Here is a 24,237-nt window from a genome sequence, read left to right as displayed (position 1 = left end):
CGGTTTCTCGGCCAACAGGAATGGTGTAAGAACGCGTGTATGGTGGCATAGTTTCCTGGTAATGATACTGATTCAATATCAATCCACGATACGTGCCTCCTCCGTAACGTCGCCATGGCTTTTGCAAATGTCTCAACTCTGACACGGGAAGTGTAAGACACGCCATGTGTGCTTTGAAGGCTGCCCATAGATACGATCGGAGGGGGCTAAATGTCGTGAAGAGAGTATCCCAGCCAGGATAACGTGCTATCTGGTTGAATACAAAGTCGAACGGGACACATTTGTCAGGGGACTGCGACCACGACGGCATGTTGTAATGGTTATTTGTCGCGGCGTAAGCAAATGGTGCGCCGCCATCCGTGGGCGTCCACGTCGGTCCCAAGTCTGCAGGGTCATTTGGCAGCCGCTTCTCTCCTTGGGGCATTCGGCTGAAGAGCCGCGTCGTCGGGTGGGTTTTCCAGGCTTCCAGGATGGTTCGTCCCTCCAGACTGATCTGTTCAACGGCCACCGTTTTCTTATCAAGCTCCGGGAGAGTCCGTTCAGGAAATGTTTCATCATACTCTCCATTGAACAAGTCGTCTTCCGGGTCTCCGTTGCGATCAAGTTCACCTAAAACAGATTTCTCCCATTTTCGGTCAGTAAGTAAGTAATCCCCGGGATCCGAAATGAAGGACTTACATCGCAGTCAAGAAAGCGAGTGCCTGTGGCCGCAACACCCGAGAGAACGTAATCTATGAGATATCCCATCCATGATTCGAATCTAGTCTGCGCGACAAATGTCTCTGTGCACTCGACACCAGCGATTTCATCGAAGCCACGAATGTTTGATGCGATCTGGGAGCTGACGTGGGGGTGAAATACCAATTCCACCGTCTCGAGAAGCCGGTCGACAGCTGAGCTGCCGGGAAGGTATGTCGGTCCGTACCATAGCTCGTGGGATACCAGGTCATTTTCTTTGCACAATTCTCTGACTAGTTTCGAAAGGGAGCGCGTGTTTTCGGTTTCCTCCCAATAAGGCAGAAGCGGTCGGAGTCTTGCTACCAGTGCCGGAGAGAAGTACATCTCCAGAACACGCAACTGGCGATGACGACGCGGGGTCAGCTCGCCCGTGTCGTACATTCTTTGCAGCGGTGTGACTCGACTGTGTTGCCAAATCTTCAGGGCTTTGAGAAGTCTCACGGGCCATACGCCATACTCTCTGCGCTTCCGGCGCCTCTCTGCCGGTGTTCAGCTCTCATACTCCATGTCGCTATCCATAGTGTCGAGATTTATGTTTGTTACAGAGAAGGTGAACGAATCATTCGGTGAACGTGGGAGGTATGGTTGTGATAAAACACTGTTGAAAGGACGGCTTGGAATGGAGCTCTGGGTCGCGTTTGGAAGTTGTTCAACTTTTCAACGTTTTGGTCGAGGAGCTGACTTCAATTGAGCACTGGAACGACACGCAGAGGTCCCCGTCTGTGGCTTGAAAACCTTTTCTCGGGGAGGCATGATAATTGACCTTGAGAGAATTGAGTTCATCGCTAACGAGGTCAGCAGACTATGGAAACCTTTTTGGTGTGCGCGCACGGTCAGAGACCCCGGCCTCAATTCTTCCAGATCATGATCTTAACATCCCGTGTTTGTGCTGAGGTTGATGTCTATTCCAAAGTCCACAAGTTGCCATCACCTCGCAAGACGGAAGAGCTTTAAACCGCCAACTTGAAGTCTCAGAGACAACCCGGGGGACCATGGCGAGACTGAGGTGTGGTTGAAACGGTTGGGGTTCGCCGCAATCTCCAACCAATCAAAAAGTGCCCTGCTCTGCAATTGAACCTTGGCCTCGAAAGCAATTTGCTCGTCTAGATCAAATGATCAACCACGTGAGAACATCGGAAAGGAGAGTTGAAAAGAAATTCACTGCACTCTCAACTTCGGTAATGAGTGTAATGCATACGTCAGGGGGTACGAGGGTCCTCTTTTCCCGCTTCCCACTTCCCTCTTTTTCTTCGCATGGAAGATCCAACCGCCACCTCTCACCGTCCCGGGGGGTGGTCATCCATGGCAAAACCTGGAAAGGTCCAGTTTATCTAAACCGCCACAGCGCCACCGCATCGACCGACGAAAACAATGGAGAACGTGATTCAATTTGTGGACCTGCTTAAGGCTTGACACTGAGTTTTCCATTTCGGATTTTCCTCAACAACTGTGACTTGGAACGTGCTTCGAAATCTCTTCGGCCGAACTTCTCCCGGCCTATCTTCAAAACCCGGCCGCCTCAGGGGTAAGCGGCGGTGAGAGGTGTTCTTTGATCATTCAACTCATCAACAAACAGCCTCCCATCTCTCTCCTAATACCCTGCTTCTCATCCTCCTCATCCTCCCGAGCTCGATTTCATCCGTAATTCCTTCATTTTTTTTTTGCCTCCTCCTGCAGAATCAGAATGCCTCACAGCACAGAGTCCCTCAAGCTCAACAGCAAGAACCTGTCTCAGATCTCATCTCAGCAAGGAGACCGGACGGTGAAGACCCCGACCTACGAGCGCGATGGCTTGAAGGAGGGCATCGTCCACGTCGGCGTCGGCGGCTTCCACAGAGCTCATCTGGCCGTCTACCTCGACCAATTGATGCAGAAGCATGGCCAGCGTGACTGGGCCATTTGCGGTGTCGGTCTGCGGCCCAACGATGCCGCCATGCGCGACGTCCTGGAGGCTCAGGACTACCTCTACACCCTCGTCGAGCGCTCCGCCAAGGGCAGCTTCGCCAACGTCATCGGCAGCATCAACTCCTTCCTCTACGCGCCCGACAACCGCGAGGCTGTCATCGCCAAGATGGCTCATCCGGACACTCACATCGTTTCTCTGACCATCACGGAGAGCGGCTACTACTACAACGAGAACACGCACGAGCTGCAGGCCGACCACCCCGACATCAAGCAAGACCTGGAGAATGAGAACGCCCCCGTGAGCACGTTCGGCTTCCTGTACGCCGCGCTCGCTAGGCGTCACGCCCAGGGCATGAAGCCCTTCACCGTCATGTCCTGCGACAACATGCAGAAGAACGGCTCCATCACCCGCCACATGCTCCAGTCCTTCGCGCGCCTCCGCGACCCGGAGGTCGCCAAGTGGATCGCCGAGGAGGGCGCCTTCCCCAACGCCATGGTCGACCGCATCACCCCCAGCACCACCCAGAACGACATCAAGTCGCTGACGGAGCACTTCGGCGTCGAGGACGCCTGGCCCGTCGTCACCGAGCCCTTCATGCAGTGGGTCATCGAGGACAAGTTCTGCGACGGCCGCCCGCCCTTCGAGAAGGTCGGCGTCCAGGTCGTCGAGGGCGTCCACGAGGTCGAGCAGTTCGAGAAGCACAAGCTCCGCCTCCTCAACGCCAGCCACTCCGCCATGGCCTACCCCGGCCAGCTCGCCGGCTTCAAGTACGTCCACGAGGTCATGGAGCACCCCGTCTACCGCCAGTTCGTCTGGCAGATGATGCAGGAGGAGGTCAAGCCCCTCCTCCCCGAGATCCCCGGCGTCGACATCGACCAGTACTGCGAGACCCTCATGGAGCGCTTCTCCAACCCCACCATCATGGACGGCATCCCCCGCGTCGCCCTCGGCGCCTCCGGCAAAATCCCCCAGTTCATCATGCCCTCCATCGCCGAGCAGATCTGGGTCACCGGCCCCTTCCGCCGCCTCTGCTTCGTCGCCGGCGCCTGGTTCCGCTACATCAACGGCGTCGACGACAAGGGCGAGAAGTTCGAGGTCGACGACCCCATGCGCGAGGAGCTGCAGGCCCTGGCCAGGGCCGGCGGCAACGACCCCCGCCAGCTGCTCACCGTCAAGGTGCTCTTCGGCGACGACCTGCGCGGCGACCAGCGCTTCGTCGACGAGGTCACCAAGGCCATGGAGCTCATCGCCAAGGACGGCGTCATGGCGACCCTCCCCAAGTACGTCAACTAGACGACGAGGGATTTAATGTGTATGTCAAGGGTTGTTTGGCCATACCGTTGGGAAAAACCTAGCGACCGAGTCATTACTGAGCGGACGACGGGCTAGATGGGATTGATTATTTGGGATGAGACGTGAGAGACTTCACGAGGGATGCGATCATCGGCGTTCGGGATGCCATTTAAAATGCTTTTGTTCTGACATCTTTAGCAAGCCAAAACACCCTTATTAGAACATTAGAAAATAGAGCATAGACTTTTCATGTCCACCAACCTTGCCAGCTCAGACCCCGGCCGTTGAAGCGCAACCTCGAGATGTAGTCACCAGCTCACGATCTGCAAGCCACATGCGAAGCAAAACGGTCGCGTCGCCCGAATGAGATCTTTTCCCTGAGAGACATCAGTTTAGTTCAAGCTTGTCTTAACCGGGTAATGTGGCTGTCAAGGCTATTCCACTCGGATGACGGTCATCATGAGGCTGTAACAGAGCGATCTCTTATGGTCCATCACGGGTTTCGTACCCCGTGTGCTCGCCTTGATAGCAGGTTTTCGACATGAAGGAGATCTGCGGCTTCACTATCGGACCTTTACGCGAGACGTTACGATTTTCGACGCCCGGGCTGGAGCTCCCCTTGTCTCGGCAGCTCTGAGAGAGACAGCATACTAGCGGACCTTCTCTAGCGGGCCGAATAAATTCCCAATGGCGTTCGATAGAAGCCTCGGATGCTTTTACTCCGATTTCAACATGCGCCTGTCGTCGAAAGGAGATGACGACCTCTTAATGACGATCAGACTGGACCGTCTCGGCGGCATGGCGGAGGAAACAATAATCACTCAGGAAATGGCTTCATGACCACTGACAATCACACATATATTTTACTGAGACACGTCAAACCATCTCCTGTGAATAAAAGGATGCTGGCTCTTCCATGGACATAGACCTTCCCTTGATACTGCATCTGATCATTCTCGCCGCCCAAGCTACACTCTCAGCTTCCGGAATTCGCATTATCTGAGAATACATATGATGCGGACCTCAATCGTCTTGACCCTTTTGACCACCGTAGCCTTAGCCAAACCAATTGGCGACAAAGTCACCAGGCAAACCGCAGACACCATCAGCGGCTCCGACATCTGCGAAGAGAACTCCGGAACCGCCCTCTGCTCGCTGGGATCTCCACTCTGCTGCCGAACAGATGTAGACGGCCTCACTACGATGGACTGCCTTCCTCGTGAGTTCCTCCCGTTTTAACCATCTGAACTTCGGGGGCTGACGCTTTGGACTTAGCTATTCCGAACATGACTCCGATCCCCGAGACTGCTTCCCTCAACAAGTTCCAGATGGCGTGCCTCGTGCTGGGGAATCGTCGCCCTAGGTGCTGCACGCTCAATGCGGTATGTATTAAAAGAAATCAGGTTGTTGGCAACAGACTGACGTATCTGATCACCAAAGGCGGGTCAAGCCTTGTTTTGCGAAGAGTTGACAACTTCGGTTTGAGCATGCTATTGGACCTTCTAGTATTTAGGGATTTGTGCAAGTCATAGATTCATTATCATTGTTTCTGTTGTCGTTGTAATCGTAATTAGAGTTCAAATCTCAACTGTCTTAACCTGAATATAAGAGTATCTGTCACACTTGGCATAGTCTGGCCACTTCCCCCATTCTCGTAGCCTGGCCATGTTGAACTATGCTCATTCATAGCTGTCCGGCTGACCATGTGGACCATCCCAAAGACTTGCAAGAAGCGTGCGGTTCCTAAATAAGTGAGTATGGGACTTTGCATGATTATTCATCCCCCACAACTTACCCTGTCCAAGGCTCTCTTCCATGCTGCACGGCGTGGTTCTGTACATCGTTCAGCACATTTGTCATAGCTTCGACTAGGCTTTGTGGTGAATATACGTCTAGTAGAAGGACGTCGCCTTGTTTCCACGATACTAGTGCTCTCGTTTCTCTGTTTGAGTGGTCAGATCTGCAGCGGAACAAGGTGTTCACATCTCAACTCACTTGATTATCTCGATCGCAGAATCGAGGTACTCTCTAGGTATGAGCGAGCCATCGCCGTACTACATTCACCACATCAGAAACCCAGCGCGTTACGGTCTGCATTAACAACTTACAAAAGCAGGCGGTTGGTATTTCCCCTCTTTGTTGAGGTGAGGAGGTTGCAAAGTGCCCGCGTCGATTGCATTAAGGAATCGTGATACAATGTTATTGAAGAACGCAGTGTCCCCTGTTTGTGGATGATTCCTCACCGCTTTGGTCATTAGAATAGTCAAAAAGTCCAGCCGCAGAGATTCTTTTACTTACCAGGCAAATACTGCCATACTCTGAGATCTCCAAGCTTGTAGCTCTCCGACTTATTCTTCCAAGCCCACTTGGCAGTTGGCAATCTCTTGATCTCGGTCTCGATTTTAGATCGGGCCGTTTCGGTATCGTCTGTGTCCAAGACGGTTCGGCCATAAGCCTGTAGAACGCTTGTGCCCGCTGATGAAGTTTGGTCGCGAGCTGCGTTTGGATAGAATAGCTGGTACTTGACACCCTATCAATACGCATCAGATCATGAAGGTATTATGAAGAGAGTGCGCGCCGAACCTTCTCCTCGATCTCGTCGATGAAGTCGGGGTGTTTCTCTTTTAATCGGCGGTAAAGAACCACCGAGTTGTTGATAGGGGTTTCTCCACCTGAATGGCACGTCAGGCTTGTGAAGTGGCTATGACAACTCGAAATCTCAATGCCTACCCGTTTCCGGTGCAGATGCACAGTAAAAGAACACATATGCTGGGTAATGAGGACTCAATCCAAATTCATTGTGAGGATAAACCGGCCGAGTATTCGGCCCTTCGTTGGCAGTTGCCACGTTCTTCGCATGGACGGTTCGTCTCACGGGGTTTCCAATGTCTTCATGAGCCGTCCAGCCGAAAGCATGAGCGAACTGAGAGAACTCTTCCGCATCTCTCAGCCCCAAATTCTGAAAGTACACGGCGCCGTGCTTGTTCAGTACGTCCCGCAGTTTACCGCTAGTGGAGAGCCGTTCGATACCCGCGATTAGATCCGCTAAGTGGGTGCTCGGCTCGGACAGGGCGAATGAGACTGGGAACTCCGTGTTCTCCGGATACGGAGCCGGTAGCTCGATTGCGGGGCCGTACGGGGCCGGTCTTAGGACCTCCGCGATGGAACCCATTCTAGAACTTTTGGTATCTTTTTCAGGCTTAACTTGAGCTTCAGTGACGTTGGAATAAACTTAAGCTGTATTCATATCATCCCTTTCCCCATCATCACAGGCATCTTCGACACTTTTTATCCCGCCGTCTTCACATTTGCATCTTAATCCCGGAAATGGCGAGCTGTGGGGGTCATCATCTGCTCTTGTGATGTCGCCATCGCACCCCTGCAAGCACGTCGCGACGTCGGCCCCAAGCCGACCCCATACCATCCACGTTTTTCTCTCTTTTTTTCTCAGGGACCGGCGGTCGACCACGCCGGCGGCCCAACGCCGCGGTCTGTTTTCCAGGATATGGCACGCCCAGACACGCCGGTCGCGGTTGTGCCATATCCATTCTCAATAACGCCAGCCAACCATAACAGACGAAGCTCTCGGGAATACCTCTCGACGAATCCCACCCCGAGCCGGTATCTCGCACGAAGCGGAGCTGTTGCGGAGAAGTGAATTTAGAGGTTGCAGCGATGCGATGCGGACGTTGACCGTTCCATCAGACAGACCCCGGGGGAGAAATTTGCTGGCTTGCCGGGCGATCATTTGGGCGGCCGTGGGACGCCATAAATAAGGGTTGATGTCGTGACCACGTTGAAACCCGGGCTGTCTGTCCACACTTCCCGCATTTGCATGAACCCATCCGTTCAGCCGGGACAGAGGATTCAGATCGCCATGTCGACCGATCAAGCGAAGCAGCCCGAGGAGGGCGAGCATGAACTGCAGGATGTTCAACCTACGAAGCCGGTGTCGCGCTTCACGCGGTGGTTTCGCAGCCCGCTGTTCAACGTCATCCTCGTGGGCTTGATTTCTTTCACTCAGCCGGGTATCTGGAACGCGCTTAACAGTACGTCATGTCACGTCGACTGAATCATGTCTAGCAACTAACAGAGTTCAGGCACTGGCGCTGGCGGTCAACAAGAGCCGTATCTCGTCAACGGCTCCAACGCCCTCACATTCGGAATCATGGTGTTCGGCTGCTCCTTCTTCGCCATCTTGGCCAACAAGATTGGACTGAAGACAGTCCTCGTCATCGGCACACTGGGCTACGCACCTTACTCTGCATCGATGTATGTTAACAACCGATATGGCGTCGAGTGGTTCGTCCTGTTCGGAGGTGCAACTTGTGGTGTTGCTGCTTCGGCTCTGTGGGCCGCTGAGGGTGCCATCGCCCTCGGCTACGCTGACATCAAGGACCGAGGCAAGTTCAGTAAGTCATGATATGAACTTTACGCGTCATCCAAGAAGTCTCACTCATCGTCTCATAGCGGGTATTTGGCTCGGTCTTCGTGAGCTTGGCCAGCTTCTCGGTGCTTCGATCCAGCTTTCACTCAACTACAAGAACGGCCAGCGCGGCAAGGTTGGATACTCCACCTATCTCATCCTGATCGCCCTCCAATGCCTAGGACTTCCCCTCGCACTTCTCGTGTCCCCTCCGGAGAAGATCATCCACCGCGATGGGAGGAAGATTGCCGACCCCACCAAGAACAAGGCCGTCCTGGGCGAGTTCAAGAAGTGGTGGGGCCTGATGAAGAGGAAGCAGTTCTTTCTCCTGATTCCTATCCTCATCGGTTTCAACTGGAACAGCACGTACCAAGGCATCTACCTCACCAAGTACTTTTCCGTCCGGGCCAGAACCTTGGGCGCTCTTACTTCCGGCATTGCCGCCTCGGCCGCCAACATGTTCTGGGGATGGTTCTACGACTTGAAGTGTTTCAGTCGTCCTCAACTTGCGAAGATCACATGGGCTTCTTTTGCCATCATTATGCTGGGCTTGTTCGCTTGGCAAACAGCGAATGAGAAGCTGTACGAGGACACCGTGCCAAAGATCACCCTCGACTGGTCTTCTCCCGGCTTTGGACGTGGCTTTGCTGTAAACGTTCTGTTCCGGTAAGTACACACAAAACCTTCCGCGGATGATTGAATTATTGACCGATCATACTTCCAGATTCATGAACGAGTCTCATTACATGTTCGTGTACTGGATCATGGGGACCTTCTTCGATGACATCGAGACCTTGACCTTGGGTGTCGGTCTTGTTCGATCATTTGAATCTATTGGCTCCTGCTTGGCGTTTGGTATCGGGGCGGTCAAGGTGTCGCCCATGGTCAACTTGGTTGTGGCCTTTGTGATGTTTGCTATCTGCATCCCGGCAACCTCGTGGGCTGTCTTGCTGGTCCCCGAGAGACCTGTCGACAACTCGAAGACCGACTCCGACAACTCATTGGTGGAAACGAGCAAGGCTGCCGACCCAGTCATTGTGTCCACGGCCGCCGCAGCAGCAGATGGGCCGCGCAACATCTAGAACATGAGTTTACATCTTCATACATATATCTTAATGCTACCATCTTACCGACCTAGAGAATGTTCCCATCAGTCAAGCTTAAAGGTTGAGTGGAAACCGCGTCGTGCAACTTCGTCTTCGCATTGCTTATCTGTGTAAAGATGTGCGACTCAATGAAACAAGAAGAAACTGCCGTTAGGCATGTGTGACCTAGTCTGGTAATAATAAAACTAAAACTATTGACTATGAAATAGAATGAAATACAACCGGGCATCATTGTCGCCTGCGAAGGGCTTGCTCTCAAATTGAGGCCTTGTCCAGGTTCTCCGTGAAGTTCTCGTCTTTGAACGGCACGTTGGCCTGGCCAAAGTCCGTGTTGTTCAGAGCAGTCTGCATGGCAGCTGGCATAGCATCCCAATCGAGCACCGGGTAAGTCTTGCCAGTGGTGTCGGTAAACTGAAGTTCGTGGTTCGTCAGGGTCTGGGTGAAGTATTCCACCTTGACACTGTCACCCTCCTTCTGAGGGGTCTCCGTCTTCTTAAACTGGCCGTGACCAGAGGCAGCACCTCCCAAAATCGTCGGATCGGCAACCGCCGGGTTGTTCAGCCAGACGACAACGCTTTCCCAGTCGTGTCTGTGAGACCCGACCGACACCCCGTCGTTCGGCATGTCCTTGGGGAAGTACCACGCGTACATGATGGCGAACCTGCCATTGTGCCATGTTCCCCTGGCGTACGTTTGGCCCTTGCTGGTGTCTTTACAGCCTCCATCGGAGCTGCCGCTTGGCTTCAAGCCACCGCTGTGTCCATGTTAGCGCAAGATCTGTGAGAAGCTTGGGAGTGAGGCTTACCCAGTGTCGCCAGCGTCATTGACCGCAGTGTATGGTTGGCATCCATGGGCAATATGAAGTAGCGGGTTGAATCTTGCGATGGACTTGCCGACGTCGTTATCTTGGACCTTTTGGGCGCTGGGACTCAACGAGTCATGCCCGACTTCGGCGCGCCGGTTCAGGGAGTCTTGAGCGGGTGCACCTAGAGCGCTGCTCGCGAGGGCGAGGACCGAGAACAGAAAGCCAGAACGCATTGTCGATATCGAACTAAATCTGCATTCGCAACCAAGATGTCAGCAAATCTTCTCTACATAACAAGTCGACTTGATTGATCTCGCGTGATCTCGATCAAGAGGTCATGCCCAGGACTTACTCAGATACGGGTAAATGAAAGTAAAATTCCCAGTCGGGCGATCGAAAGACCTGCTTTTCTCAACCCGATGTTGTTTAGACACAAAGAATTAGAAGTGATGCAAAGAAGCCATTGTCACATCGTCTCAGGGGATTGTCCGCCTTTTAGCAAGAGAGTCTGACATCAGTCAGGGCGGCCATAGCTATCCTTGTGCGGATCACTGTAGCATGACACTTCTCAGAGGGTCAGTTGAACAGACATTCGCAGGACGCGGATTTCGGAAAACTAATCGGGGCCGAATGTTGGCCATCAACGTAGGATTCATCGCCAATTGGGCTTAGGAAACACTCAATCTGATGTGTCGTTGAACTTGGAGGGTGACATCGAGTTCGTTTGTGATGGGCTCGAACTCGCAAATCTCCTGAGGCTGAATTTACCTACTTCCCCAGGCCTGTTCAACCCATGTTTTTGAGCACTCCATTGGCTCGGTTTCGCGGTTTGCCTCCCGAAATATGGGTGTTCTCTAGCCGACCCGACGGAACGTCATCTATTTCAGGATCCTTCGTGTGGGCCTCAGGGTTCTACTGAGTCAGTCAAGTGTTACACCCAACTCTTTTCCGCAAGTGATAAGCCTGTATTCAAGCACTATTTTGCTGGTTCCTGGCCCGCAACTGTCAATCTGGAACCAAGAATTCCCCTGGTCCCTCAATCAGGAGCGCAGAGAGATCCGAGATGTCCGTGCCAAGGCACAACCCGCTGAATAACCACGGTTCTCGCGTGGTTGTCGACGATGCTAGGCGGGTAATCCTTCTCTGTGCGTAATTAGGGAATAACCAGGCTTCGTGAAGATAGCTATCAATAACCTGGATCATGCTTAGAACACCATATTTAGACTGGACCCCTGATAGCTGAACACATCCCCAGGCAGGCGACTGAGGCCTTCTGCACATATTCTGGAATGTCTAGTAGGAGTCTTTGACCATTCTGACGAGCTCGGACTACCATCTTTGATGTGGAGATTTTTGCGTCAACCCAAACTGTCTGATGGCTTTTCCTCAACATGATATCAGCCACCGCAGGTCACTCACAACAGGAGAGGTACGGCTAGCAATTCTGTTCAATACCTAGACTCGTTCATTGAAAAGACCTAACATATAAGTCAAGCGCTCATACTAATGACTCAAAAGCCGAGGGCTTCTTCGTACGCCGCCGCCTGCTTCCCAATAGGCTGGATCAACGTGTAACTGCCAGACTTGTTGAACTCTTGCACGCCATTCAGCAAGTAGAGCGGGGTCATGTTGCCATCCTCACTGAAGTACAGCTTTGGTCTCTCCCGACGGTAGTAGTCCAACTTGACTCCATCGGTAAACTCAACGGTGGTGTTGTATGCCAAAGTGTTATTGTTGTAAGTCCAAGGACCCTCCCATTTCCGAGCGAACGCATGTGCTCCAACCCTGGGCCCTTTCCTTCCTTCGGCAATGTCGATCATGTGGTGGACAAGAATATGCCAATGGCCACGCTTGTCTCTCCAAAGAAAAGGGTCCTCGCTCCTCTCGGTGTTGCGTGGTTCCACGGTCAACACGTGTGGTGCGGAAAAATTGTCAGCGTGATAGATGTTGTTCTTTTCAACCGCCAATAGGATCTCTTTCGTGGGGTTCTCTGGGGACCACAGTGGCCACGGTGCTGGATTGGTCACATTGATGACTTGTGGTATCGGCTCTGTCCATTCCTTCAGGTCCGGCGAGCTCGAAACTGAAATCGTGTTGTTCCACTTCTGCGATCGACAGACGTCACCGACTTCGACATCTTTCCCGATGAAGTATATAAGGAACTTCTCATCGGCGGGGCTCCAGATCGTCGTTGGGTTGTGATGGAAGGTGCTGAACAGCGTTTGAGCGTAGTTATAAGGCCCTCGAGGACCAGTCCGGGACTCGGCTCTGATGACTGTGCTAAACGGTCTCCAACCTGCCAGCCCACAGCCATGGGACATCTGCGAGATGATGAGATGAAAGAGGCCCTTGTCCGAGCGATCATGGATGATGTGGCCGCCCCAGGATGAGTTACCAGCGCCTTCTTTGTAAAAGTCGGTGCCGGTTGCGTTCGTATGATTGTACCCGGTCCATCGCTCCACAGGTTGCAAGTCCAGCTCACTGCAGTCGGCTGATCTCCAACCTGGGTCACAGGCACAAGATCCGCCCGAAGAGCAGATGCCGTTCAGACTGCAGTCATCGTCGGTATTACATCCCAGCGCTCCAAAGGACAAGCCCAGGAGAACAGCGGCCGAAACGCCCAGTCCCGTGAGTTTCATAGCTCAAATTCGATTTGAAAAGTCGTCAGGTAACGGGTTACGGACAGCCGCATCTCCATTGTTTCGGGCTGAGGGTAACTTATGGTCCTTGAGTTCGTTCCGTTATCGCCAAGAGATTGCCCGAGAAACGCCTCCCCAGAATTGATCGTCATCGGAAGAATTAGAGTCCTCGAATCTGGCTCCTCCTACTCCGCGCCAACTACCCCACCATGAAATTAAAGCCAAGAGTGACCGCTCCAGCAGAGGGCTGCGTGTAACTACCCCGCACCCAGTGGCTGATGGTCCTGAAGAACACTGTTGTAAATAGCCGGTAGGTTCAGCATGATAGTGCACGTGTTTCCAAGTCACGAAATGGCTTGATTAGCCTGATCTACCGACTGCATCTCATGTCTTGGCCAAAGAGCCGAATCGAGCCTGGTACTGTTGACTTCTCGACTCCATTCCAGTTTTCTGGTAGAAATTCCTCATGTTCGACTACCATCTACAGTGAGTAAACTGGACTACCAGGGCAGAAAACTTCGAGGAGAATCACCAAATCCATCATGTTTTCCCTCAATACTGCCCAAGAACCTCAAGCGGTGTGGTGAAGGTGGCCCAGTCGTCTGACTGGCCCGGATCTCCAAATGGCTTCAGGGCGGCATACCGCAGACTATGAAAGGCTATAAGTAGGCGTAAACAGGAGGCAGCTGAAGTAGTGGCAACTCACGTGTAGTTTCCAAGGGCAATCTGGCTGCCGTTGACGAGCTTTCCAAACCACCAGTTCTCGAAGTTGAAGTTGCTTCTAGGTTGGTATACCTTGGGGTAAGATAACGTATCATCGGCATCCCATCGATCCGGGTCAAAGAATGGTGCTTGTCCAGACCCTGTCCAGTATGCACCAGATCCGACGTATCCATTCTCGCCGACCACGGGCGGATACACCCACTGGCTCTCTATCCAGTCGGATTCAAATATCTGCCAGGTCAGCATCTCACAAATCATTGCTATCAGCTTCATATTTCATGAAACTTACATCCCATCGAAGTTGCTTCGTGCCCCAAATAATGTTGTGATTGATCTTGGGGAAGTCCTGAACTCCGAGTGTTAGATTGAAAGTGAATCTGAATGAGTGTCAGCATTTCGTTGCTCTCTCTCAGCATTGCTTTGACAATACTTACGAAGTTTTACCCCTCTGAGCGGGTTCACCGGAGACCACATAGGGATAACCGTTCCTGAAGAGGGGTTGAAGCTGGGCCTGCAAATTGGCCGCGACACCTAAATCATTGCATCAGATGCCATCCTACCTATTCTCATCCTCATTTCTTACCTGCATAAGGGACCGAAAGCTCATCTCCGTTGTCGCCAGATACGATGATCTTGCCACTGTAAAGAGGCAAGACATCTGCATTCCATCCAAGCGATTCGGGATTGGTGAACTCGATTCTTTGGATTATATGGTCAGCCATAGATCGGCTCACATGTGGAGTTCAATGAACAGTTTGAACTTACGATAATGTCTTGGTTTCGCCTGGTTTCAGAGTGAAGTCGTCGGGCAAGCTTACGTCAACTGCTAACTTCTGTGGCACCAGCTCAGAAAGCAGCCTGACCTTCTTGTCTCCGTTGATAGTGTCGAGCTGCAACGTCTCAACGCCATAGGCGTCTTGAGAGGAAAGATGATATGTGATGTCTTCAGATCCAGTGTTTGTTACGGTTACGTCGTGGCGTTTGTTGAAATGGGCTGTATCGTTGAGAGCAATTGGTTCAAAGCCCAAAGTCGTATTCGAATGAAGCAACTTGTATGCATCAATCAGCTCATTGCCAACCTGAGGAACAGGACCAGATAGTTCAGAATATTTTGCGTCATGATAAGCGAGCGGCTTGGCGTTAGCAATGATTTGTTTCCCGAGATGAAGAGCGAAGTCCTTCCCATGCACATCTCGCCCGCCGAATGCGCTGATATAGAGAGCCGCAACCCCTGCGACATATGGGCAAGACATGGAGGTTCCGCTCATTGTGGTCCAGCCGTTATCGAGATAGGTGCTGTAGATTGAACCGCCCGGGGCGGTGATGTCTGGCTTCACACTAAGGTCGTTGAGAAGTCCCCAGGAGTTGAATGAAGATGCGCGAGTCGTGTTGACAGTTGGAGTGTCAGCGGATGCAACTGCGAGAACATTCTTTCCAGATGAGCCGCTGCTACCATAGAACGGGCCCTGCGATCCTGAGTTGGCCGCTGATATGGTCACGACGACGCCTTGTTCAACGATCCGACTGGCCACTACAGCCCAAGACTCTTCAGACCATCCACCAGCGCCTCCAATGCTGGAAGTGATGATGTCAACCTGATGTTGGTATGTCAGTCGCGAAGAAGCCATTTGACATCAATGTTCGGCACAAGACTCACTCCGTCGTTGTAGGCGGCCAAGAATGACTCAATGAGGGTAGCCGAGTCGGTTGCGCCCTGTGTGAAATGTTGTAAACTCCGCGCATCCCAAAGTTGCTATGGTGAAGAGCTTACGTGCTGAGACATGACTTTGTAAGCGTAGAGTGTCGCGTCAGGAGCTACTCCTGTGAAACTTTCGGTTTTGCCTGAAATGATACCAGCAACATGAGTTCCGTGTCCAAGCTGGTCCAGGGGATCTTCGTCAGGCTCTTTCTCGTGGCCGATCAATGGCCAATCTGTGACTTTTGGTCAGATATCTTTCGAAACAACTCAGCATAACTCAGACCAACTCACATTGATTGCCAACAAAGTCGAAGCCGCCGGCAACTTTGAATCCCTCTCCAAAGCCGTTGCCTAGCTGATTTCGTGTTACTCATGGCATACGCATATGGATACAAACATTCTCCCTTACCGCCTCATGTTTGTACCAGATTCCAGTATCAACGACGCCAATCTTCACGCCTTTCCCGTAGAAACCCTGGTCATGTAACTTGGCCACTCCTGTCACAGTATGCACAACCGATGGCTCGGCTTGAAAGACCTCATCCTGTTCCACGGATGGCTCCAAATACATGGGACTATTAGGCCAAACATTAAGAACATCTGGCAAGTCTCTAATGGCCTCAAGACTCAGTTCGGCTGTCTCAATACTCGCACCCGTAAAGATTTCGCTGTCAAAGTTTTTGATAATCTTGATCTCGCTTTCAGATGTCATAGAGCTGAGCTTGGGCAACTTTCCCTACATGCAGAATTACATCAGCTCAGCTTCCCATGAGCTCAAGTGTCACTTACTGCAGCTAACTCAATGATGTAACTTCGGGCCAGTCGAAAGGCGATCGGATCGGGCTCATTTCCATGTTGCTGGGTGGCGACAAGCTCCGCCAGTAGGATAATGAGAGTCTTCTGTAAGAAGCGCATGAGTTGGTTCCGGCGCGTCTATTTCGAGTAACAAAGACAGAGAAACGTGAGAGCAGATTAGGCACCTAGCTGGCAGATACGGTACTGGGATGGGAACGCGAATCTAGTTATGCTAAATTTCCATCTTTCACCATCCATGTCAATTAGACCCGGGTCGATAAGTTAGTTCCACGGCCAAAATCGCGCAACGTCGGGCGGTTTTCGTGCGACTTGTCGCACCTGCCGCATTTAGGAGCGGATGGTACTGCAAATGCACCCTCAAGTCTTGGGGGACATGGGTTTAATGCAGGAAATGGAGATTGTCTGTCATTTTAGCGGGCTATGAAGGATGCACTTTGGGAGATTTGAACTCGGGATTAGCAAGATAATCATTACGAAATCAAGTATTAAGGGTATTGCTTATTCGCTTCTAATGACCTCGTATTATCAACAGCGCCGGTTGGTTAGTTATGTTACGACACGGCCGGCGGGGTTGCATCGCAGGGCGGTTAAAATCGTGCCAAGATGCAGAGTAGCAGACTCACCTTCCCGCTCTAGCGTCTCATGCTTTGCCGATACGATACTGCAAAAGCCATTTTAAAGGGCTATCAATATGTATGAAGACACAATCTGTTGTAAGTCAACACCTGTCAACCCATAGCAGACGTTCAGAAGAGCGCAATATTTGTTTCCTGGTAGCAGGCAGGATCCATTGCTGGGTGTTCTCGTAATTGAAAACAGGCTGTCAAAACCATCAAACTAACACGCACCGCCAAGAAATTCATTCTGAGCTTTTGTTGATAACGCAGTTTCGAATTCAAGGTCCGGCTCCTAGAAATATCGAGATGTTGAAGGGTTCACAGGACAACATCCCTTTCTAATCAACTCTCAAAATACCAACGCCTTCAAGATACCAACGCCGAGCATCCAAGAGATGACACTTTAGCATGTTAGATAATGAACCATAGAAAATAACATTGGAATACTCCGATGTCATAGCAAAGCATGAGAAACCGTATCGTCAAATATCAAGATTAGCGGTTGATTTGCAGAGACCTTATTCTCCGCCTTGTATGATGCATCTGAATTCAACCTGTCTTTAGTTTATTCTATTTGATAACTCGGAATTCTAAAGAATAAATTACCTGAATCTTTTCAACATCCAACATATCATCTTGAACCTACGTCATCAAGGCAGAACTCATGAAAGCCGGCAGACTGGCGACTTGTACCTTCCCGCTTGCCCAAGTAGACATCGCTTGCTCAACAGACTTCTGAACTACTTCAATTGATTTCGAATAGACTACATGGAAATACTCATTAGTCATCCTCGAATTATTTACCCTTTTTCCCAAGAATAATTGACATTTCAGCAGAATGTTGGACTGAGATGTTCCACTAAAGCCGCAAACGGCGAGCGCTGATTCGTTGACGTAATCCAACAACTCCACTAGAGAAATTCTCCGTCATCCTTATCCCTTCACAAACTCTCTGCCATTCCCTCTCAGTGTGATCAACCAAATAATCCAAATTGAAGGTTCGTCAGTTTAACCATTCATATCTGCCTGTTTCTGGAAGCTCATCTAAAGTAGATGGAACAATTCGCACTATCGGCGGCGCATTCTGGCGCCATCAAGCATCTTCACGCCATACAGTTTGCGCCCAACACGGTCGAGCTAGCAAGGGAGATTCGTTTGGCCGTTACCGTCGTCGTCATTGGCTGGGTCACCGTCACCGGTATCAGATCATTTTTCGAGCGTGGGAGACGCTGATAATTCACCAATGTAGGACTATTGGGACTGGGAAAGGTGTCCATGCGGTTCAGCAAAGGAGTTGAATCACTATTAAATACTTGCACACGGATGGGAACCAACCATGAAAGCTGCAGACCTGTATCAGCATCACAACTTGACGATGGAAGAGATATATGTCAGGAATCGCGTGTACCCTACTGGATACATCACCATCAGCTGAGAATGAACTATGAAGTGGACGCAAAGTTGGGCGGGTACTTGAGATGACTACGATTGCGGGGAGCGGTCACAATGAAGTGCTTCGCCGGTCGTGCTATTTGCAGGAAGACGCCAGCCTTTCACCACTCGAAACTCACATCATTTCATGGCATGTGACACACATAAACATTCTCTTCAAAGCTTGTAATGAGTGTTGGATTCATTGTGCTACTAAAACAAACAAGTTGACGTCCTGATATACCATGCTCTGAGGAACATGCCGGCCCAAATCCGTTCTCCTTATGCTTTAGTCGATGTACTAGCCGATGTACTTCTTGCCCATAACCCACTCGTCCTTGTTGTACGAGCTCGGCCAGACGCCTCCTCTTCCCGGAGCCAAGATGCCATTGGGATCGATGGTGTCATGAATTTGTTCATGCATCTTCCACAGCGCACCCTTATTGAAGTCGTACGCATCCGCAACTTGATCCATGAGTCCCACGTGAGTCCTGAAGACACTCCATCCGTTCTCCTTCCATTCCTTCAGAAGAGTTCGTGCCAGCCACTGGGCCCGGCCACGCATGTCCTTGTCCTTGCGGTCGTAGGGAATGATGCACACGTTGTCTGCGAAGCTCGTTAGCAAGACCGAAGATGACAAAGTAAACACTCTGAGACTTACGCATGGTACGGAAGTATGCAACATAATGGCTAATGTAGTCAATACCAGCCTTGGCAAACAACTCCTTGGCGCGCGAATACTGATCCCAAACGGCGGAACCTTCCAGCCTGGAGATGGCAGCAACCATGATGACCGAGCAGTTAGGTAGCCACTGCTTCATCCAGGCAAACTCTCCCATAGAAGAGATACCCTGCAGGTAGGTAGCACGCACGCGGACCAAGTTCTGCTCGTCGGGGTTCTCGTCGAGGGTGGCCCACTTGCTGCCGGGAACCTTGGTCATCTCGCGCTTGATGTCGTCGATGAGAGCCTCGCGGACCTTGTCTGAACCGAAGACAGCACCAATGTAGCGCCACCGGCCGGTGTTGAGTTTCTTGGCCATCTTCTCGAAGTCCTCCTCGGGGATGATCTCTTTGTGTGAGGCATTGGTGTAACTCGATCGCGGGCCGTAGTGGGCGGCCTCGAGGGTGAGGTTGCGTAAGCTGACCGAGCTTTGAAGTGTTCCATTTAAGTCAAGGGGCTGAATGGCGTCGACAAGTGCCTTCAAATCCGACTCCTTCTCGAAAGTAACGGAGAACGGAGTCATTCCTTGGGGAGCAGGCATCAACTTGAAGTAGTGAAGCGATTAGTGTGTGGCCAAGAGTGAACCTTGAACGTAACCAGAAGACTTACCCAGAATCCCATCTTCGTGACGATGCCACTGTTGCCTTGGGAAAAGAGGCCGTCGTTCATGGGGCCCCATCCATATGGGAACAGAGCGAAGCACTCGTTGAGCTTTTGATCGGCTGGGTGAACGCCCTCTGCGGCCTGCTTGCGTCCCTCTGGATCTTGGATAGCGCCCATACCCATGCGGACAACTTCACCAGTGGGTAGCACAACCTCCATGCCACTGTGCTTTCCCCAGCGATCACCGTACAGGGAAGCACCACCACCGCGGTCCAACGCGTTGCCAATCATGGACCCCCAGCCCAGTCCCGAAGAGTCAACACGGATCCTGTCCAGCAAGTCGTGCTCGCGAAGATACTCGCTCATCTGCATGAAGGTGACACCAGGCTCGACGATGCAGACGCATGCCGTGGTATCCACGTGTAGGATGCGATTCATGTGAGTGCTGAGAACCATGACAAGGGAGCCCGGAACCTAATTCAAGACCGTGTTAGTACACAAACTGGCGTAAATGAACTGTCCACCGGATTCGACTTACACGTGGAGCCGAACCGCCATATGCGAGGTTTCTTCCAGTGCTAATGGGCCAAAGTGGCATCTTGTACTCATTGCATGCAGCTAGAATAGCCTGAATGTCCTGAACGTTTCGCGGGTGGCACAACGAAGACCCAACGAGCTCAGTCTCGTCGTCGAAGGAGCGGTAGTAGTCATGTGTGCGACAGTTACGGCCGAAATCGTCATCCTCGTAGTTCTCCAAGTCCATTGACGGTGTGATAACCTGGAAGTTCTCGTCTCCGATGATGGAGGTTATCTTCTTCGCAAACTTCGCGAATGAATCTTGGTTCATATTGGGAGGTAGAGCTTTCGGCGTATCGGCATCCTGGCTGGTACTGCCATTGGGGCCGCTGCTGGCAGCTCCTTTGCCACCCATCCAGAAGTGGCCGCTCACGAAGTTCGGGGGGACCTGAGCAGTAGTCATGGTCGTGATGATTCAATGTTTTGGCTTAGAAACGAGAAGATGTGAGTAAGTATGAGTCAAGGTGAAGAATCAGTGGCACAAGTTTACAATATTGTGGTTCCTGACCACCAAACCTAGAGTATATATATCACGCTCTGTTCCATATGGATACTTCGGATAGTGATTAACTGAATTGAATTTTCCATCCTAGGTATATCTTGCTGTTCGGGACGTCTCCGGACGAGCTGGACAGCTACAGGACCCAGAGTCCGGTCCGATACTCCAATCCAGGCAAGTGGAACCCCGTGAAATATTGTGTTTGAACCTGTCAATGGTTTATTTTACCATATGCACGTCATTTGGTCCATCTCCGCGATGTTGCGAGGTGCGAGAGTCTAAGTCGGCATGTATCAATGCCGCTCATGTATCGGAGTTCCCCGCCCTCCTGGTTGAATGGTGCATTCCCGTCCTCCTTGAGTTGTTCAATCTAGGTTCTCTCAACGTTGATTCTCGTCCCTTTTCCGGCCTGTTTCCCTCATGAACTAGTAGTATCTTGTGGATGGTCGAAGTACGTGTATCTACACCCACTAGCGCCGCGGTCTGTGTTTGGGTTATACTTCCCATTGAAACTAAGCGAAGGAGGGAAGGGGATTGGCAACATAGAGTTCACATCATCTTTGGACGACCTCCCGATAGATCCAATCACATCGAAAAACTTCCGAAAATGCCGAGCTGGTGACCGATTTGGACGGCGACGGGAGTGGTCTAATTTCCGCCGACATTTGCTAAAATATTGTCACACAGACGGGAGGCTTTGGACGCTCTTGGCAGCCCCCTCATTGACCATGAACCGACACCATTTCTATGAGGTGGTTTTGCCGGTCGCAGCCAAGATAACTTTCAGATCAAGTGCGCCGCTCGCCTTGCCCAGACTTCGCTGTTGGCAGCAGACTCGAGATCGGGATCAAGCCCACAACAGATGAAACCTATCGCTATCGGTTTCTGGTGATAGTCTCTGTGCCTGCCATTTGACAACACGTGATTAATTGTCTACGTTCGAAAATACACTTCACTTGAAGTTGGTTGGAACCTTGTAGCCATAGTAAAATTTGCATTTGACGTTACTGAGTTTGCTGTTGCTGAAACAAGTCAGCGAGCGGTTCTCATGGCAAATGGGGTCGGCCGACATCATATTCAAACATCTTGGCCACCCCCTTACGTCGCCGGAAGATACATTAACATTGCAATATGCTTGTCCAGAACCAAGTGGTGTCTTCATTGAAGTGGTGTGCCCTGAGATGGTGTCGTGCCATGTCCGTATACTCGGGAAAGGTACGCGATATCGTGAGTTCACGTCGGCATACAGGCAGAATTCACGTACCCCCATTGTCAATACGCCACCCGTACCCACCTCCGTGGCCAGATGACTGCTCGCAAGCCGTCGTTTTGATCCCGGCAACCTTGGGATACCAAGGTTTCTCGACCTAAGCTCGCAAGCCGTCCTTCAGCTTTACATGTGCTTCCCGAGACAAACCATCGGCACCTAAATATTCGGTAAATATTGCCTGAATGTCCGGTTTCCGGACATCAATCTATTCAAAGACACGCGAAGGGAAAAGCCGACCCTGAACGAGGAAGTTCAAGCGTTCTAGCCCGTCCCGGGGATGTGTACTTCTCGGTCGACACACCTAAATGTTTTGTCACGGGAGACGAGCTTTAGCTAGCCTACACAGGTAGTGATAGACAAGAAATACAGACCCAACTCTGTCGCCTCACACTCTACCCGAGCCTTCCTTCCATGACCCCGAACACAAGCAATCGACATGCGCCGTATATAGGCTGCTTCACGCCCACCTTCAGCTCCGAAACTTTGCTGTTGAGAGCATCGTTCATGACAACTGCTACCTATCACTTTGAACTATAATCTTCCAGATAAATCGTTTCCCGCCTCAACTTCGTACCATCATCTTGTAAGCATCACAAGCTCATCATGTCTTCTTCAGTTGCATCTGCTCCCGTTTCTCTTCACCCTGCCCTGTCACGCCACTCGGAAAGAGCTAGCTCAGGAAGAAGCTCGCCGGCACAGCGAAACCAGGGTGGTCGCACACGCGAGCAGATCCTTTGGCAACTTCACGGCCAAAATGTCCGCATTCCAGATCTTGGAAAGATGATGGCAGACTGGCCGAGAGACCAGAGCATGCACCTGGAGGCGGTGAACTCCAAGATTTTGCAAATCATCGAAACGTGAGTATTTCTGTTGGTTTTCATTTGGTTCCTACTGACGCGTGGCCTAGCCACGCTGTGAACGACACTGTTCGAATGCGCCTCACCAAGGCTATGCTTTCGTCGCAGTTGACCGGGTGGTATCCGTATGCTTCTTGCGACAAGATCGAGGCCCTCACCTCGTTCCAGGCCTGGATGTTCATCATCGACGACATGCTCGACCAGTACTCCCTCGTTCACAAGTTTGACTTTGCGGCACTACACGTTATGTTGGCCGACTGCCGAGACTTCGTCGAGCGCAGCCTTGGTGTCACTACTACTGGCGAGAGCGCTCCTGTTAAGTACCGCGACCACGATGCTGTGGTCTCCTTCGAGGAGTATGCCCAAGCCGTCTGCAAATCATACAGCGACAACTACCCTTACCGCTTGCGAATCGCCAAGGAAGCCATCGCCACCCTCGACGGCTACCGTCAAGAGGCGCTGAACCGCTACGCTGGCCGTGTACCCACTCTCGAAGAGTATCTCGGCTACCGCGAGGCGTCCTCGTGCATCATGCAGGTTGCAGTTAATCTCGAGTTCGCCAACGGCATTAGTCTACCCGAAGAAGTAATGATGTGCGAGGAGATGCGAGAGCTCTACCGTGCAGCAGTTGCAGTTGTCTGGGTTGTCAACGACATCGTCAGCATGCGCAAGGAGATCAAGGAAGGCTTTGTCGAGAACCTCGTTGTCCTCCTCGCTCACGGAAACGTGCAAAAGGGGCTCGACGGGGCTGTGGCCAGACTCGAACACGAGGTCGCCGCTGTCAACGAGGCCTCCGAGGCCGCCATCCGCCGTTTCGCTGACACGCCCTACAAGTATCATGTGTCCCTGCTGGCCAGGAACTGCAAGAATATGTGCATGGCGAACTGGCTCTGGAGGTATGTGACAAATCTCATCAGCACGATAATCCTTGATGCTAACACACCACTTCGCAGCATGAGAACTCCCCGATACTGCTTGTGGGATATTAAACCAGACGCCGAGGGCGGATACACCTTCACCGTCGACGCCGAGCCTGAAGAGTCCTAGGGTATTGGTTGAGCTGGTTAACGTTGCTGTGCATTGGTTTGCAATTACACACGGACTGCGGTATCATAACACGAAGTCGTCGTAGTTAGACTCTCATCCCATAGCAAATTTACAAAAGAGGTTATCGAGCCTTATATCAGTCGTTTTTCTACCGTTTTAGGCCAGCTTTAGTTTCATGACGGGGTGGTACCTTGCTGTGCAAATTCGACTTGCCATAACCGGGGCTGTTCAGCTTGCTGAGTGGCCAGCTCGATCATGTTACCAGCATACTGGGACTACTATCGCTTTTTGAAGGTAAAGAAGTGTCAGATGGCATTGATTTCCTGGTTCTTTGTGGGTAACTCGCGGCATCGCGGGAATGATTTGACAGATCCAAGGGGATGGTTCTAACACAACGTCGAAACACGTCAGCTGTCACATCAGCCGTCGTCAATACTTGAGATGTGGCTGGATATTTGCCCGGAT

The 24,237-nt window shown here is 51.6% G+C and overlaps 9 protein-coding genes across 9 annotated transcripts; 4 read left to right on the top strand and 5 right to left on the bottom strand.

Annotated features, from left to right (window-relative positions):
• Window positions 1–2,422: 2,422 nt before the first annotated feature.
• CkaCkLH20_06007 (putative mannitol dehydrogenase domain-containing protein) lies at window positions 2,423–3,937 on the top strand (the record flags this gene model as incomplete). The annotated part of the gene is made up of 1 exon (XM_038888724.1): window positions 2,423–3,937. The coding sequence occupies one exon, from the start codon at window positions 2,423–2,425 to the stop codon at window positions 3,935–3,937; it is 1,515 nt and encodes a 504-aa protein (XP_038746060.1).
• A 1,011-nt stretch (window positions 3,938–4,948) lies between these two features.
• CkaCkLH20_06006 (uncharacterized protein) lies at window positions 4,949–5,422 on the top strand (the record flags this gene model as incomplete). Its single annotated transcript, XM_038888723.1, has 3 exons — window positions 4,949–5,156; window positions 5,213–5,319; window positions 5,378–5,422. 3 exons carry the CDS (start codon window positions 4,949–4,951, stop codon window positions 5,420–5,422), a joined length of 360 nt encoding a protein of 119 aa, XP_038746059.1.
• Window positions 5,423–5,616: 194 nt separating this feature from the next.
• On the bottom strand, window positions 5,617–7,109 carry CkaCkLH20_06005 (taurine catabolism dioxygenase; the record flags this gene model as incomplete). The annotated part of the gene is made up of 7 exons (XM_038888722.1): window positions 5,617–5,680; window positions 5,733–5,879; window positions 5,933–5,991; window positions 6,046–6,182; window positions 6,236–6,467; window positions 6,521–6,609; window positions 6,668–7,109. 7 exons carry the CDS (start codon window positions 7,107–7,109, stop codon window positions 5,617–5,619), a joined length of 1,170 nt encoding a protein of 389 aa, XP_038746058.1.
• Window positions 7,110–7,772: 663 nt separating this feature from the next.
• Window positions 7,773–9,445, top strand: CkaCkLH20_06004 (uncharacterized protein; the record flags this gene model as incomplete). Its single annotated transcript, XM_038888721.1, has 4 exons — window positions 7,773–7,986; window positions 8,038–8,349; window positions 8,408–9,029; window positions 9,088–9,445. The coding sequence occupies 4 exons, from the start codon at window positions 7,773–7,775 to the stop codon at window positions 9,443–9,445; spliced, it is 1,506 nt and encodes a 501-aa protein (XP_038746057.1).
• Window positions 9,446–9,724: 279 nt separating this feature from the next.
• Window positions 9,725–10,507, bottom strand: CkaCkLH20_06003 (necrosis inducing protein; the record flags this gene model as incomplete). The annotated part of the gene is made up of 2 exons (XM_038888720.1): window positions 9,725–10,223; window positions 10,275–10,507. The coding sequence occupies 2 exons, from the start codon at window positions 10,505–10,507 to the stop codon at window positions 9,725–9,727; spliced, it is 732 nt and encodes a 243-aa protein (XP_038746056.1).
• Window positions 10,508–11,785: 1,278 nt separating this feature from the next.
• CkaCkLH20_06002 (uncharacterized protein) lies at window positions 11,786–12,913 on the bottom strand (the record flags this gene model as incomplete). Its single annotated transcript, XM_038888719.1, has 1 exon — window positions 11,786–12,913. One exon carries the CDS (start codon window positions 12,911–12,913, stop codon window positions 11,786–11,788), a length of 1,128 nt encoding a protein of 375 aa, XP_038746055.1.
• A 552-nt stretch (window positions 12,914–13,465) lies between these two features.
• CkaCkLH20_06001 (uncharacterized protein) lies at window positions 13,466–16,250 on the bottom strand (the record flags this gene model as incomplete). Its single annotated transcript, XM_038888718.1, has 11 exons — window positions 13,466–13,562; window positions 13,620–13,867; window positions 13,926–14,013; window positions 14,071–14,167; window positions 14,220–14,335; window positions 14,402–15,231; window positions 15,294–15,350; window positions 15,408–15,568; window positions 15,627–15,690; window positions 15,745–16,071; window positions 16,125–16,250. 11 exons carry the CDS (start codon window positions 16,248–16,250, stop codon window positions 13,466–13,468), a joined length of 2,211 nt encoding a protein of 736 aa, XP_038746054.1.
• A 2,250-nt stretch (window positions 16,251–18,500) lies between these two features.
• CkaCkLH20_06000 (putative alpha methylacyl-CoA racemase) lies at window positions 18,501–20,502 on the bottom strand (the record flags this gene model as incomplete). Its single annotated transcript, XM_038888717.1, has 4 exons — window positions 18,501–18,805; window positions 18,861–19,464; window positions 19,530–19,997; window positions 20,062–20,502. 4 exons carry the CDS (start codon window positions 20,500–20,502, stop codon window positions 18,501–18,503), a joined length of 1,818 nt encoding a protein of 605 aa, XP_038746053.1.
• A 1,969-nt stretch (window positions 20,503–22,471) lies between these two features.
• CkaCkLH20_05999 (terpene synthase metal-binding domain protein) lies at window positions 22,472–23,772 on the top strand (the record flags this gene model as incomplete). The annotated part of the gene is made up of 3 exons (XM_038888716.1): window positions 22,472–22,725; window positions 22,776–23,621; window positions 23,679–23,772. 3 exons carry the CDS (start codon window positions 22,472–22,474, stop codon window positions 23,770–23,772), a joined length of 1,194 nt encoding a protein of 397 aa, XP_038746052.1.
• Window positions 23,773–24,237: the final 465 nt, after the last annotated feature.

This window comes from Colletotrichum karsti (genome assembly GCF_011947395.1).
Source record: "Colletotrichum karsti strain CkLH20 chromosome Unknown Scaffold17, whole genome shotgun sequence".
NCBI lineage: Eukaryota > Fungi > Ascomycota > Sordariomycetes > Glomerellales > Glomerellaceae > Colletotrichum > Colletotrichum karsti.
This window is presented reverse-complemented; position numbering and strand designations above follow the sequence as displayed.